This window comes from Martes martes, assembly GCF_963455335.1.
Source record: "Martes martes genome assembly, chromosome: 17".
Lineage (NCBI taxonomy): Eukaryota > Metazoa > Chordata > Mammalia > Carnivora > Mustelidae > Martes > Martes martes.
Window position 1 is genome coordinate 32160123 of NC_137905.1, and position 14034 is coordinate 32174156.

General features: G+C 53.2%; 1 protein-coding gene across 1 annotated transcript in view; it reads right to left on the reverse strand.

Annotated features, from left to right (window-relative positions):
* Positions 1-755: 755 nt before the first annotated feature.
* Positions 756-14034, reverse strand: part of NOD2 (nucleotide binding oligomerization domain containing 2) — a gene marked incomplete at both ends in the record, with an annotated part of 28772 nt that continues 15493 nt past the window's right edge. The window contains 8 exons of the mRNA XM_080829237.1: positions 756-828; positions 2232-2315; positions 5733-5816; positions 7764-7847; positions 8567-8650; positions 10615-10698; positions 12962-13045; positions 13267-13350. Coding sequence (XP_080685363.1) covers positions 756-828; positions 2232-2315; positions 5733-5816; positions 7764-7847; positions 8567-8650; positions 10615-10698; positions 12962-13045; positions 13267-13350 — 661 coding nt within the window. The remainder of the gene's footprint in view (positions 829-2231; positions 2316-5732; positions 5817-7763; positions 7848-8566; positions 8651-10614; positions 10699-12961; positions 13046-13266; positions 13351-14034) is intronic.

Genomic DNA, 14034 nt, shown 5'->3' on the forward strand with positions numbered 1-14034 from the left:
GGACTGATTCTAAAACACTGCATTTGGGTGGAGAGCAGCTTCCAAAAGCTTAACTGAAGACGAATTGATTTCCCAGGAAATAAAAGTGTGTGTGAGATATCAGCTGTAGTGTGGTCTTATTTTCCTAAAAAATCCAGAATGTCTGGGGGAACTAAATGGCTGTCACGTGTCCCCTTTCAATAATGTCTTAAGTATCGGGAAGGACAGCAGGTAAATTATAGCCCTTCCCACCCTGCATTTGTGGCTCTAAATATCAAAGCTGAAAACACCCAGTATTCTGAATCCTTCCCATGTGCAGGGGGATCCAGAATGGGGGGAGGGACCAGATGTGGGGAACAGCCTGGAGAGATGACCACCCAGGAGTTAAAACCTGGCAGAAAGTTGCATCCTGAGTCCCCCTCCTCATTGTGAGTCAGGTGGGAAGGGGCCTCTCCTACGGATCCAGGTCTCGAACCCACAATGATGCTATAATATCCATGGGCCCCGCTGTCCTGTGTCAGATCAGCAGGAGGCAGGGAGGAGCTGCCCTTCCTTCTGCTACATTCCGTGGACTGAATCTTGGGCAGAACCGGACGCAAAATCGGCTGCAGAAAAGTATGCTCTGAAGGACCCTGTTGCTCCTTCCTCTGCTGGAACAGAGACGACCCGCCGCACCAGCCCTGACCTGGGCAGGACACGGCTCTGTATCCACCTTCAGGGGTCCAAACCCGCAGCCTGTTCGCAAACACGCTGAGAGCAACATTGGCCCCCAGGCTTCAGAGCAAGAGTCTGGTGTCTCTCTGGCCGAGCCTCTCCACTTCCTCGGCAGAGAACGTGTTGCCTCGGAGCCTAAAGGGGACAAAGCAAAGAGAGGTTCGGATGAGTGCTGAGCCAGGATGGTGCTTTTAATGGGAGGCTGCTACTTTCTAAACCTGGGCCTAGATGTGTGTGATGAAGCAAGACTTTGTGACTCTGCAGAGAAAATCTGCCCTGGACCTCGCCGGTCCTGACTCCCCAAGGCCGGCGATTCTTTTTAAGGCAACAGCAGAATCTACCAAGAATGCAATGAGCAAACCCTCATGCCCTCCCAAGTCCTGCCAACAGGTGGCAAATAACATCAGAACCCTTAAAATATCAACCCGATGCTGGCTTCTTCCCCCTGGACGCAGAATGTGACATTTCCTATGACTGTGCGATGGTTTAAAACAAACACGGAAACAAAAACCCACGCTCTGCCCAGGACCCAAGGACCTCACGGCCTACAAGGCTTACGCAATCATATGGAAAGGAAAAATCTCTTCCCGGGGCAGACTCCGACAAGTTTTTATTCTTAACTTCATCATCAAATATGTATTGTCGCTGTTGTCTTGATATGATTTTTGAGGGAGGGACCGGTCCGTCAGCATATGCAAAGCAGGGGTTACAAGCTTCAGGGACGAGACAGGCCACATAGAGCAGTCAAAGGGGCCTGGTGCAAGAGGCCAGGCTTGCTGGATATGGGTGGGCATGAGCTGGTCTGCCCAGCTCAGTGGGGTCAGCCCTACTCTACTCTGCTTACTTGCTGGCATTTTCCATGGGGACCCAGAATTGGAAGCCTTGGGAAGAAAACTCAGAAATATAGATTTCCATGGGGGAATCTCCTAGTTTTGAAAGGTTGGCTTGTAGCTCAGTGCCCAAAACACGTACAGTGGGCCATTCACTCGTTACATGCCAAATCAGGGGAAACCTTTGTACTTACTCTGGGAGTGAAAAATATATCCGTGGAGGGAAGGAGCATATATCTCTGAAGGTGAGACTCAGTGTTTTTTTCAAACACATGAAGGAACATGGCTTTTAATTATAAAGATCCTGAAACACTGTGCAACAGCACCTCCCTCCCCCCACCCACCCTCTTCCCCCGCCCCAGCCAATGTCACTTCCACCCAGAGACAATAGCCCTGACCTGAGAAGGCAGGTGCAATGCCCCCAGGCTCATGTGTCCATGTCCATCTTCCACCACACCACTTCCTGCACTGTCACCCGGAACAGAAACCTTCCTGAATACTCAGGATTTAAAAATGAACCACTTGGTCCATGCTGGGAGATGGGAAAACATCTTCCCCAGACAGAAATGAGATCCACTGCAAGCAGAAGGGCATGGAATGTCAGAACCCAGAGGGAAAATGCTCAGGTTCCCTCTTTCTCCTGGCCCCATTTTACAGATTGGAAAAGGGAGGCTCAAAGAGGTAAAGGGGATGGCCCAGGGGCCTTACCAGACTTCTAGGATGGTGTCATTCCTTTCCAGGGCCCGCAGGAGGGCTTCTGCCCCAAAGTAGGTGATGCAGTTGTCAGACAGCCTGGAGAAGAAGACGGAAGGGTGAGCTTCAAGGATGCTTGGTTCTCCTCTTGGCCCTGTCCGATTAAAGGCAGCTTTGGGAGGGGGCCAGCCTACAGAAGCCCACCTGCCCCCTTGACATGTCCCTCTTCTGTCTGAGGTTGCCAAAGAACTCATCCACAAAGGCTCAAAGCCCCCAAGGAAATGCACCTCTCTCTCCTCCATTTCCCGGATTCATGTATCTAGTCGAGCAGCTACTCCCTTTGGAAGGAGATCTGGCATGAGGGGTTAAGTATGTGTGTTTTACTCTCTGGGTTCCAATCCAGCTTATACTGCTCCTTTTTTGATTTCTGGCAAATTAATCCCAACTTCCTTTAGGTCTTCCTCTGTAAGACCTAAAAGAGCACCTACCTTGTGGAGTTTAAGAGTTAAAACAAAGGAATGATGGTGCATTTGGCCCCGTACTCAACTGATGGGACACAATCAATGGACGGCAATATTTCCATTTGGGGAGCAGATGGGGGACACGGGGACATGGATTTGAGCAAATACAAGGTTGGCAGTTAGGAGGGGAGAAGGCACACTGTTAGGGACAATGGGGGAAGAGCCACTACCCTTTGCCGTTCTTTTAGCTCATAGCTTGGCCTTCGAAACATCTCCAGGAAGTGTCGGCCTCCTCCAGGATTTCAGGACCATCCAGGAAGCAGCCCCAAAGCCAATGCTGATAATAAGAAGGGCCAGTATCTGCTGAACTCTTACAACGCACCAGCCCAATACCTCCGTCAGCTCAGTGACGCTCACGACCCTAAGAGCAGGGTCCCATTATTACCTGTCCCCCTTTATACTCAGTGCCACTGAAACACAAATCCAAAGAGAAACAGTGGGTAATGTTGGAGCCAGGGTCCAAACCCAACCCATCAGGTGCCAGAGCCCATGCACTGAACCAACGTTTAGTAGTCACTTTGCCTGGAAAAAGAAGGAAGCAGGCTTTTTTTTTTTCCTTTTTTCTTTCTTCCTTTCTTTTTTTTTTTTTTCCTAAGATACATAAGAAGCTCGCTTTTTTTTTTTTTTTTTAAGATTTTACTTATTTAATTGAGGGAGAATACAAGCAGGGGGAAGGGGCAGAGGGACAAGCAGACCCCTCTCTGAGCAGGGAGCCTGATGTGGGGCTCGATCCAAGGACCCCAAGATCATGACCTGACGCAAACTCAGATGCTTAACTGACTGAGCCACTCAGGTGCCCCAAGAAGCTCACTTTAATGGGGAAACCATGAGGGATGATGGAATTCAGGGGAGCTTCCTTCTAAGGCTCTCAACCAGGCAGCAGGCAATAAGGCCGGCTGCTATCCCTGGCAGCCCTTGGGGTCGCCTGGGCTAAGTCTGTGACAGCGACGGAGGACAAACATGCCAGGTCCACACCTGGTTAGTACTAAACTAGGTACTACTGCCAGACCCCCTCTCCCATGTGCAAAGCCTGGCGTCCCCCCTTAGACAATCCAGGCATCCCCCAGTCCTCCCAGCTCGGTTTCACCCAAGTGACGAGTGGAAGTGTTTTCCCCCAAACATTTGGCAACTTCCTCGCCCCTGCAAAGCAACACAAACAAGTGTTGCCAGAGTGGCTGGCGGGCTGGCAGCAAAGCAGACACTCTCCCAGAGGCAGCTGTCTGCCCGCCTCTGAAGCCGAGCGTGTTCCATGGGCCACATTTGCCAGGGTGGATGCCACCCTTCCTGTCGCACAAGGAGCCATCTGAGGCTGTCCCTCTCCAGTAAGACCATTGGTACCCCAGGAGGTACGGTTCCATCCTTGGGAAGCCCATACAGCAGCCAGTGATGACCCCTAGCTGGGCTCCTCCTCACATCCTTTGTCCCTGTCCTGGAGGGGCGAGGGGGGCCCCTCCACTAGGGATGACCAACACTTCTGGCCAATGCTGCCGCCCTTCAGCTGGTGGCTCCTGAACCCTCCGCAGGACCTTCAACCAGAGCCTACCCACCTTCACCAGCCTTCTCCACCACCACCAGCCTGATCCAAGTTTCCTGCATCTCCCGCCTGGAAGGCAGCAGGAGCTCCTGTCTTGTCTCCCCCCTTCCATCTTACCCCTCTCCCATCTGTTCTACACAAAGCAGCAAGTATGATCTCGTTGTGATGTAAATCAGATCAGGTCACTGCCCAGATTAAAATCCTCCCAAGGCTTCTCAGTGCCCCTAGAATAAAGCCCCAGATCCTTCCCATGGCTCTGAGGCCTATGTGCCCCACCCACCCTGCCCCTTCCCCCCTCCACCCTCCCCTCCAACCATGTAGGCCCTGCCTGCCCTTCCCAAAACCATAAAGCTTTTTTCTGCAGCAGGGCCTTTGCACTTGCTGTTTGGTCCACTTGGGGTGCAGATTCCTGAGACCTCAGCATTACAAAAGCAATAATGTTTCTGGTTATTCAGGTTTCAACTCCAATGCCACCTTCCCAGAGAGGCCTTGCCCAGGCAGCTGCAACCCCGCCCCTCCAGACACTCCCAGACACATCTTTCCTTGAATTCTCTTTAGAGCCCTTATACATCATCTTGTGTATCTGCTTACTTGTTCATTATCTGCCTCTCCCACTAGAACCGAAGAGCTAAGGGGGCTGAAGCCTGCTCTGTTCTTTCTACCACTCTATCCTCGGGGCCTCCAACAGTGCCTGGCACAGTTAGTGTTCCGGAAATATTTCTTGCATCAATACATAAATGGGTGAATGTTGGCATGGATGCACAACAAAGAAATAAATGAATGCACCCATGAATAAAGGCAAGCGTGCCTCCCTGCACAGCACAAGAGAAACCACTGGCGATGATGGAAGAAGACATCTGCCTGAGCTAGAGATGACCCCCGCCCCCAGAGAGGGGGCAGGCAAGTCCTGTAAACCCCATAGTGGATGCCATCGGCAACCCATCCATATGCCCTCAACTTTCACCTCTAACTCCAGGGGCTGCTTGCTGGGAAAACCTCCACTCTCTGCCGGAGGACTTTCTACAGACCCCTGGCGTGTGCTCGGCCATGTGCAGGGCAAACCGAAGCCCTAGAAAATTCATATCCCCACAAGCACATGGACGCAGGACAAGCAGTTGGTGGATAAATACCCCGGCTGCCTCGCTCCTTGGTTGGGGAGGGGTTTCCGGAGCTCCCACAGCAGGTGTGAGCCCCTGCTGCCCTTGGTGATAAGCAGGGTCATAACTGCCCGATGACACCCTTGTTCCTGGGTCCGTGTCCTCCCCCATGTCATGTCACTGACCTCTCAGCATCGTGAGCTGGGACCACCTCCCCAGTAAACAACTTGCACTGGAACCCCCCTCTGTGTCTGGGGGATCCCTGAATTAGCCAGGTGGGAAGCTGCCCAGATTACTCACCCACCCCCAGCCCCCCTACCAGGCCAGTCATTGTCATCCCAGCTCTTGCTCACAGGGTGCTTACTTCAGAACTTTCAAACTTGAATTCCTCTCAAGTCCTTCGGCAAGAGAACACACACCTTCATCCTGGAGACGGTTCTCCTCCAGGCTGGCAAGAGCAAGAGAGAAAACCCGGTTGATATGGTAACGTTTATTAGGGAAGAGGATGTCAATAAGGATTAACCTGCTTCCCCCCCAGTTAGAAAAGCCGACTTCCGAAAAATCTACATTTACAGAAAAAGTGAGAACAGGGAGAGTTGGGGGTGAAGGTTTTCATTCTGGGGGTGTCTCTGGGAGAGAATTCACCCCAGGCTTCCTCATGTCCCAGTGACCTAACAGCCATTTTCTGTTTCTTATTCATGGAAGCCTTATTCTATTTAGGCAGCCCTGTGTTTGATTCAAAAACAAACAAACAAACAAAAAAAGCTGCATTTCCCACTCTCCACGATGGCCAGGTTGGCCAGTGATGTCCACATGGCCAAGTGTTGGCAGATGGGGCTTCTGGAAGTAGTCTTTCAAAGACAGAAACCTCGGTTGCCTGTGCCTCCTGCCCTTCCTGGATATACAGACTGAATCTGGGGACACAGAAATAGTGCTGCGGGTACAGAGGCCGTCTGGCGACCATGAGGCACCCAACCTTGAAGCCACAGGCTGAGGATGTGAAGGGACAGACAGACAGCGTCTTCCGGCCCCTGCTGGCCTGCTGGAGCCATTACACCAGCTCCACGCCCCCTGCCTCCAGACTGGTCCGTCATGAAGACAATAAATCCTTTACTGGTTTGAGCCCCTGAACATGGAGTTTTTCCTCCCTTGCAACCCAGTCATGTCATCATAACTGATACACCCAAGGGTGAGACCTGCCTCTAACGAGAATTTCCAAAGGGTACAGTCCAAACTGGATATAACCGATGGGACTGTCAGCAGAGGTACGGAACCCTGCTGATAGCCAAGGCCACTAAAATATCCATTTTGTGACAATGATCAGAGGTTTCAATGCCATTCCACTTCCTGGAGAAATCAGCATTTGATCTCCCTGATATAATCAGGGACTGCCCAGAACACGTCATACGGAGACCAGACTAGTGGCATCTAAAGGACAGGAAACCTAGAATCAGTTTCAGGTCAGCAATGTAAGTACAATTTACAGTTCACCTTTTAACTTGTTCCAAACCCCGCTCCACCTTCCAAGGTGATCCTCACTCTACTTTCCAGTGTTCTTAGATACTCGACTTAGAAATAACAAAACAGGGCGCCTGGGTGGCTCAGTGGGTTAAAGCCTCTGCCTTCAGCCCAGGTCATGATCCCAGCATCCTGGGATCGAGTCCCGCATCGGGCTCTCTGCTCAGCATGGAGCCTGCTTCCTTCTCTCTCTGCCTGCCTCTCTGCCTACTTGTAATCTCTGTCTATCGAATAAATTTTAAAAAATAATCAATTAATTAATTAATTAAAAATTTTAAAAATTAAAAAAAAAAGAAATAACAAAACAGGGGCACCTGGGTGGCTCAGCCGGTTAAGCGACTGCCTTCAGCTCAGGTCATGATTCGATGGTCCTAGGATCGAGCCCTGCACCGGGCTCCCCAGTTGGCGGGAAGCTTGCTTCTCCCTCTCCCTCTGCTCATGTTTCCTCTCTCTCCACCAAATAAATAAACAAAATCTTTAAAAATGAAAAGAATAAAAACATTTTGCGTACAATAACATATGCTTTACCATTCGAAGCAGTCATCCCCTCATTTTACTGTGTCCCCAGATTCATTCGGTAAGAAACCTGGGATGCAGGGATTGTTAGATGACTTGCCGGAGATCACAGCTGGCCTGGAAGCTCAGCCGGCTGGACTCCAGAGTCTCTGCTCCCCACCATTCTGCCACATGGAGGAAGGACACAAACTCATATGCTTCATGCCACCCAGGACAGAGAGAAAGACAATCCCAAAAGCCCAACTGCTTGATGATCCAGCCCTGTTTTATTCCACGGAGGAGACCCGGGAATGAAGAAAGGCTGTTAACTGCCTCCCTAGAGCAGGGCGTCCCCCCGCCCCCAGCAACTCCCCTCACTCACCAGAGTTCTTCCAGCACCACATTCTTTTCCAACATTAATGCTAAGGCTTGAGCTCCCGTGCTGCCGATGTTGTTGCCCACCAGGCTGAACGAAATCAAGGATTGAAAACATGTCAGGGCCGGGAGGGACCTCCAAGATCAGCTTAGCCAAGAAGGGCAAAATGCACGACACGTATGGCCCTACTCCCTAGTCCGTTTCACCTCGGACGTGACTGATTGATGACCGTGCTCTCCTTCGTGAAGCCCAGGAAGCAGCCTTAGACTCCTTCCTGACATGATGTCCTGGGCAGCCGCCAATAATGGACGGGAGTTGGTCCTTGAGATAAAATATATCTGAGGCAGCCCCAAATCTTCAACTTATAGGTAAGGAATCAAGACCCATTTTAGAATTTTTTTTTTTAATTTTTTGGTAAGAGAGACAGAGAGAAGGAGAGACAGAATGGGGAGGGGGAGAGGGAAAGAGAGAGAATCTTAAGCAGGCTCCATGCTCAGTGCAGAGCCGGACATGGGGCTCGATCTCCCGACCCTGAGATCACGACCTGAGCCCGAATCAAGAGCGAGATGCTTAACTGACTGAGCCACATAGTTGCCCTTGAGAATCAAGACCCTTGAGAGGAGAAGGGACACCCCAAAGTCACCCAGAAAGACTCAACTGTCCTGATTCCAAATCCAAGGGTCTTTTTTTCTTAGGGTGGGGGGAGGGGGTAAAAATAAAGTTGAAGCAAATGAAGGATTTTCAAATCTGGCCCAGGCTCCTCCCTCCTCATGCTGGCTCCCCACAGCCATGCAGACCCCAAAGCTTACCTGAGCCACCTCAAGCTCTGGTGATCCCCCAAGGCTTCAGCCAAGGCCTGGGCCCCCTCGTCACCCACCTTGTTGCCCCACAACCTAAAAAGGCCAACAGATTCTGTCAGTCGGTCTGTGAGTAACTGCTATGTGTTCTAGACCCGCATGAGGAGTGCCCTTCCCCTCTATGACCCGGCCGGAGGGGCTAGGACCACCCAATTCCAGAAGGGTCTCAGTGGGGATCCTAGGTCCCAGCACAGCAGACCCGCCTCCACATTTTTGGAGGGATGGCCAAACTACATTTAGACATTTTTCAGCCAGATTTACAAACAGTCAGATTTACAGAACAGTAGCACAGGCCCTCAGGGACAGGGAACTCCCTCTCGGTGACAACTCATAGGGTTGTGACATTTTTCCTGAGCTTTAGGTCAAAGCAGCTTCCCAGTGACTGCTACTCCCAGGCCCTAACTATCCTCCAGGACCACCCAAAACAAGTCTCACTCTTTTCCCACAAACCAGCTCTCTCTCTTGCTCCTCCCTAGCGTTCCCCATTCCTAAATGGTGCCAAACTCCTTCACCTCCGCGGTCGTCCCCCCTTAGACCCCCTGGGTTGGGATGGATGTTTCCCTTTTCAAAGGTGGCGCCCAGCTCAGACCTTGTGACCTGGTTGTTTTACACACGGAAAGTGAGCCCAGACCTGGCTGGGCACACGGGAGCAAAGCTGGCCAAACTAAGAGGTTTGCTGCGATTTCATTCATCGGGTAGATATTTCCCGAGCCCTGGCTATGGACCAACAACGGCTCTGTGCCCCAGGGAGATTGCAGAAAACCCTACAACAGCAAAAAAAAAAAAAAAAAACCAAACCCTGGAACAACCTCAGTGTGTCTCAAGAGGAGCCCCAGTTAAATAGATTATAGCCATCCAGCCCAGGGAATACTAAGCAGCTTGTCTTTCAAAAACGAGGTCATTGGGGTATGAAAGATTATCGTTAAGCAAGAGGAAAAAAACCAATATTGAGAACAGTTCCCAACAGAGGACATCATCCAGAGGTTTGAGCACAGTGCCTGGTCCAGACAGGTGCCTTAAGAAACACCTGTTGAAAGAGAATGCACCCCCCCCCCAATCCACTAGTTGTGACCCCAAGCCCAGATGGCTTGGTGGAGCTGGGGCCACCTTTGTGCTGGACTCCGTGGGGCTCAGCATGCAGCTTGGAAAGGAGCTGATCTCTCGAGCCTGTGGGCAGCTCACCTGCCTATGAAATGGGTTGTGCCCTAAGGGTTTAGTCTCTCTTCTTAGAGCCTTGGGTCTTCAAACTCCCATTCCTCATCCAACAGACCCTAGCTCATGCCAGGGGAGGCGGGACAGGAGGGGCTGCTGCACGGATGCCATCCTGGGGGGGTGGTCACTCTGCAGGGCAACCAAAGGAAACCACCTCCCCCCGACCACCGCCACCCCAGCAACACTCTCTTAGGGACCTGTGTTCTGTGGGACAGCCCCCCAGCCCGCATCTGACTCATCTGCCCTTCCTGGAAGGCCTGGCCCGGCCCCATGGCGACACTTGCTCTGAAGGACCGGGCGCAGCCCCCCTCCCACGCTGGGGCCAGTCTCCAGCCCTGTCCACCTCCATTTCTTTCCCTGCTTCTCTGGCTGCCTATCCGCTGTGGAGCTTTTTAAAATGACCGATCCTTAAGCCCCACACCTCGGCATTTCATTTAATCAGTCTAGGGAGGGGCCCAGGCAATGGCCTTCTTCGGAGGCTCCCAAGTGGTTCTGACGGACACGCGAAGACCAGAACCACGGCCCTGGCCCCAGCGAGGCCCAGAGGGCTTCCTGCGGCCACCGGCTCATGGGCACTGCTCACCACCACCACCAACCCCCACCGCCACCACCACCTGACATCCTGAACTTCCTGTTTATTGAGTGAAAGACAAACACCAAAGCAGCCAAAGGCCACCCACTCTCTCCCACCACCTCCGGGGCCTTCTGGCTGAGATGCGTCACCTACCTCTAAGTCCCCCAATCCCCCCACCCCAACGCAGGTCCCTCTGACCCAGAATCCAACTTACCCCAAGAACTGCAAGGAGGCGTTGGCTCTGAGCCCCTCGGCCAGCACCTGGGCTCCTGTGGCAGTGATGTGGTTATTCCCCAGCCTGGAAGGGAAGGCAGGGAGGCTAAGAGAGCGCGGCACAGGGGGATGTGAGTGCCCAGAAAGCCAGGGGCTGGTGGGGAAAGTGTGTCCCAGACACAGAACATGGAGAAAAGCTTTGAGGACCTCCCTGTAGGACGCAGGATCTTGTCCTCTCGCTCCTGCCCGCCCAACAGGGAGCGTCTGTGCTTTTCTATTCCTGTTTGGGGGAACTTAGTAATGATTCCCGCTACTTCATTTCCCAGCTACAAAGGGAAAGAAGTGGGGGAAACCTGTTTTGCAAAGTAGTGTGACAGGTACAGGCAGGAGGCACAACAGGCAGGTGTCCTCAGAGGCGGTTTCCCCAGGGAAGGGAGGGTGACTCACGGTCACACCTTTTCCTCCCGTGTCAGCCACAGGCTGGGGCTAGACTCTATGCTCCCTCAGCTTTCCTGGGTCCACTGCGGCTGGAGGGAGCATTCACCTGTTCTGGAAAGAGGACAGGCCCAGGCCACTGGGAGAGGGAAGGGGAACCCGCCGAGCAGGGGCTGGAGTGGGGAGGCTTTAGCCACATCTAGATTACTCTGAGAGTTTCAGGGAGGGCCGCAGAACTCTTGCTCACAACCCCAGGCTTCCTGGAATTAATAATACACTCTTCTCTTTAAAGAGAACTATCAGACCTATGAAGCCACTGTAGCTCACAATGCCGTAGGGAAGGCAGCATCATCCCCTTCGAGAAGGAGCGTGGTGGCCTCTCACACCTCTTACCACAGGCCCTGTAACTAAGGGCCCTGCTGCTGGGCTGGCAAACCCAAGGTCACCTCTGTACCAAGGCCCGCTTCCCACAGGTGGCTCCCAGACAGTGACCGGGAGACCTGAGACCCATTGGGCAAACTCGGCGGCAGGATTGGGCACCGCCATCTTTGCTCTCAGAACAGCACTGAAAGCCATGACACTTCCTCCCAGCCCTCTTTCCCTCCCTCTCCCCCTCACTCAGGGCCAGACCTGCCTTGTGGTCTGCTGACTCTCCTAGCCTCCCCCAGCACCCTCCCCCGGTCCTCCTCATTGGCATTTTGCCCAACAAATTTCTTGCACATCTAATCCCTCCTCAGAGGCCTGACCTACCATTGGACATACATATGGAGAACTTTCGTGATTATACACCATCTTTTAGCCACTGAGCTCACTAATCGAAGTATTGAGTCTATTCTGCCAGCTTTCTACAAATGTTAACTCATTTTGTCATCGTAACAACCTACAAGGAAGCTGTCATTATTATCCACGTTTTACAGAAGGGGAAACAGAGTCAGAGACACTGGGAAGACCCAAGGTCATGCAGCAAATGAGGATTTGAATCTCAGGGACCCTGGACCCAGACCTCGGTTGGTCTCATCCCAGAGCCCCATGCTCTCAACTCTCCTGCTATTCTAGCCCAGAACCCAGGCCTCAAGTTCACATGTAACACCTTCCCGCTACCCCATGGCCCTCCCTGGTCTCTGGCCACAGCAGGTCTCAGGATTCTAAGTCTCGGGGAGCAGGTGGTGGTGGCCGAAGAGAGTCCTTCATACAGAAAGGCCCCTCTGGGGTTGGCCTCAGTAACCCGGCCTGCGCCTGAACTCCACAGTTAGCAATTTTAAAATGGCAGCTCCCATCCCCACACCCAGCCCAGGCCGTAGAAAGAACAGATGAAAGCAATCCTTGGCTTTGCCTTCCTTCACGGCCACATAAATCCAGGAGGCAAGGCATTCCCAGAGAAAGAGAGAGAGAGCGAGCGTGCGCGAAGCCAGGCCAAGCCAGCGGCCAGCAGGAGAGGAGATTTCATGGTCTCAGAAGAGAGACTCCAGTTCAGCCGGGAGGACCAAGAGCCGCAGAAACGCAGACGTCAGGGAGCACAAAGCCGGCACCCACCAAGCGCTGACAGGACCTTCTGAGAGCTTTTCGATGACTGGCTGCCACCGCCGTGACGACAGGGGACTTGTGGACGCCTCTGCCCACAGCTCCGTAACCCCAGAGAGCTCATGACACTCTTCGACACAGGGAGGGAAAAGGTCCTAGAAACCCTCTTCAGCCCCGGGGGCTGAAGGTCAAAGGTCAGGAAGAGCCAGTCTGGAATTTGCTGGGGAGGTCAGACCATTGGCAAAACCCTGCTCCGGGGGCACACTGGCCCTGTCTGTGGCCAGGAGAGCACCAGCCCAGCAGAGGCCAAGCTGGGGCCAAGATCAGACCAAGTGGGCTCAGCTGGGCAGAAGAAAGGCAGTTTCCAGGGACTAGGAAAGGCCCAGGCTCACCTTAACGCCAGGAAGTTCCGCTTGCACGAGAGGAGCCTGGCCATGGAGGGTGCACAGCCATCGGTCAGTTTGTTGTTGAAGAGTCTGGAAGGTTCCGAAAAAGAGGAGCCGTGGTGACAAAGCACAGTGGTCAGTGACCACCCAAGCCCAGGGTGGCCAGTTCCCTCCGCACAGGAGCCGCCCGCACCCTCTGACCAGGCGGACACCCCCGGCCCAGCTCACAGCCGCTGTCCCTGTGACATAACCTGGAGCAGGGCTGGGGGCACGAGGCCCCGACAGATGTCCTCAGCCCAAGCCCGACTTACGCTAACTTCTGCAGCTGCTCACAGTGCAGGGCACACTCCACAAGCTTGCAGACGCCTCGGTCTGAGATGTTGTTATCCCGCAAGCTGAAAAAAAGACAAAATAAATAAATCTGAAAAGGGAGAGGATGAGAGAAAAATCAAAGAAGCAAGAACCCCCCCCCAAAGGAGATTTTCACTCAGGCCCCAAAGTGCCAGGGATTGGCCAGTTTCTGGGAAACACCGAAGGCCCTGAGCGCCACAAGAGAGAAGACGCCCCCATCCCTGGTCAGGGTGCTGCATCAGGCCCTGGGTGGGGGATGGCTCAGCAAGCTGGGCGCCCATAGCTCCTGTTAAAGAACACTGGGACCCTGGGGCGGGAGGAGGGGGTGGTCACTGGCCTTGCCCGAGGCACTGTTTCCAGCTCGGTAACACAGAAATGATCTCCACAGCAGCCTCACAAAAGGTTCCCGAAGGTTCCAAGGTGGGCGGGTGTGGTGGGCACTAGCCAGCGCCTCCCCCCTGAAGGTGATGGTGGATACTGGAGGGCAACACGCCCCACCAAACTCGCCTGATCACCAGATCTTCAGAAAGCGTTTCTAGAATGCAGACTCTCAGGCCCCTTCCCTGGGGTGGGGGGGGCCAGGATCTGTGTATGGGAACAGCTGTGCCCATGATCCCCATCTTCAGGCAGATCCGGGAGACCCTAACTTAAAGGTTAACGACCTGGACTCTGGGATCTCTCAGTGGAAATTCGGATCCTTAGCAGCCATTTCGGGGCTATTTGCTGTT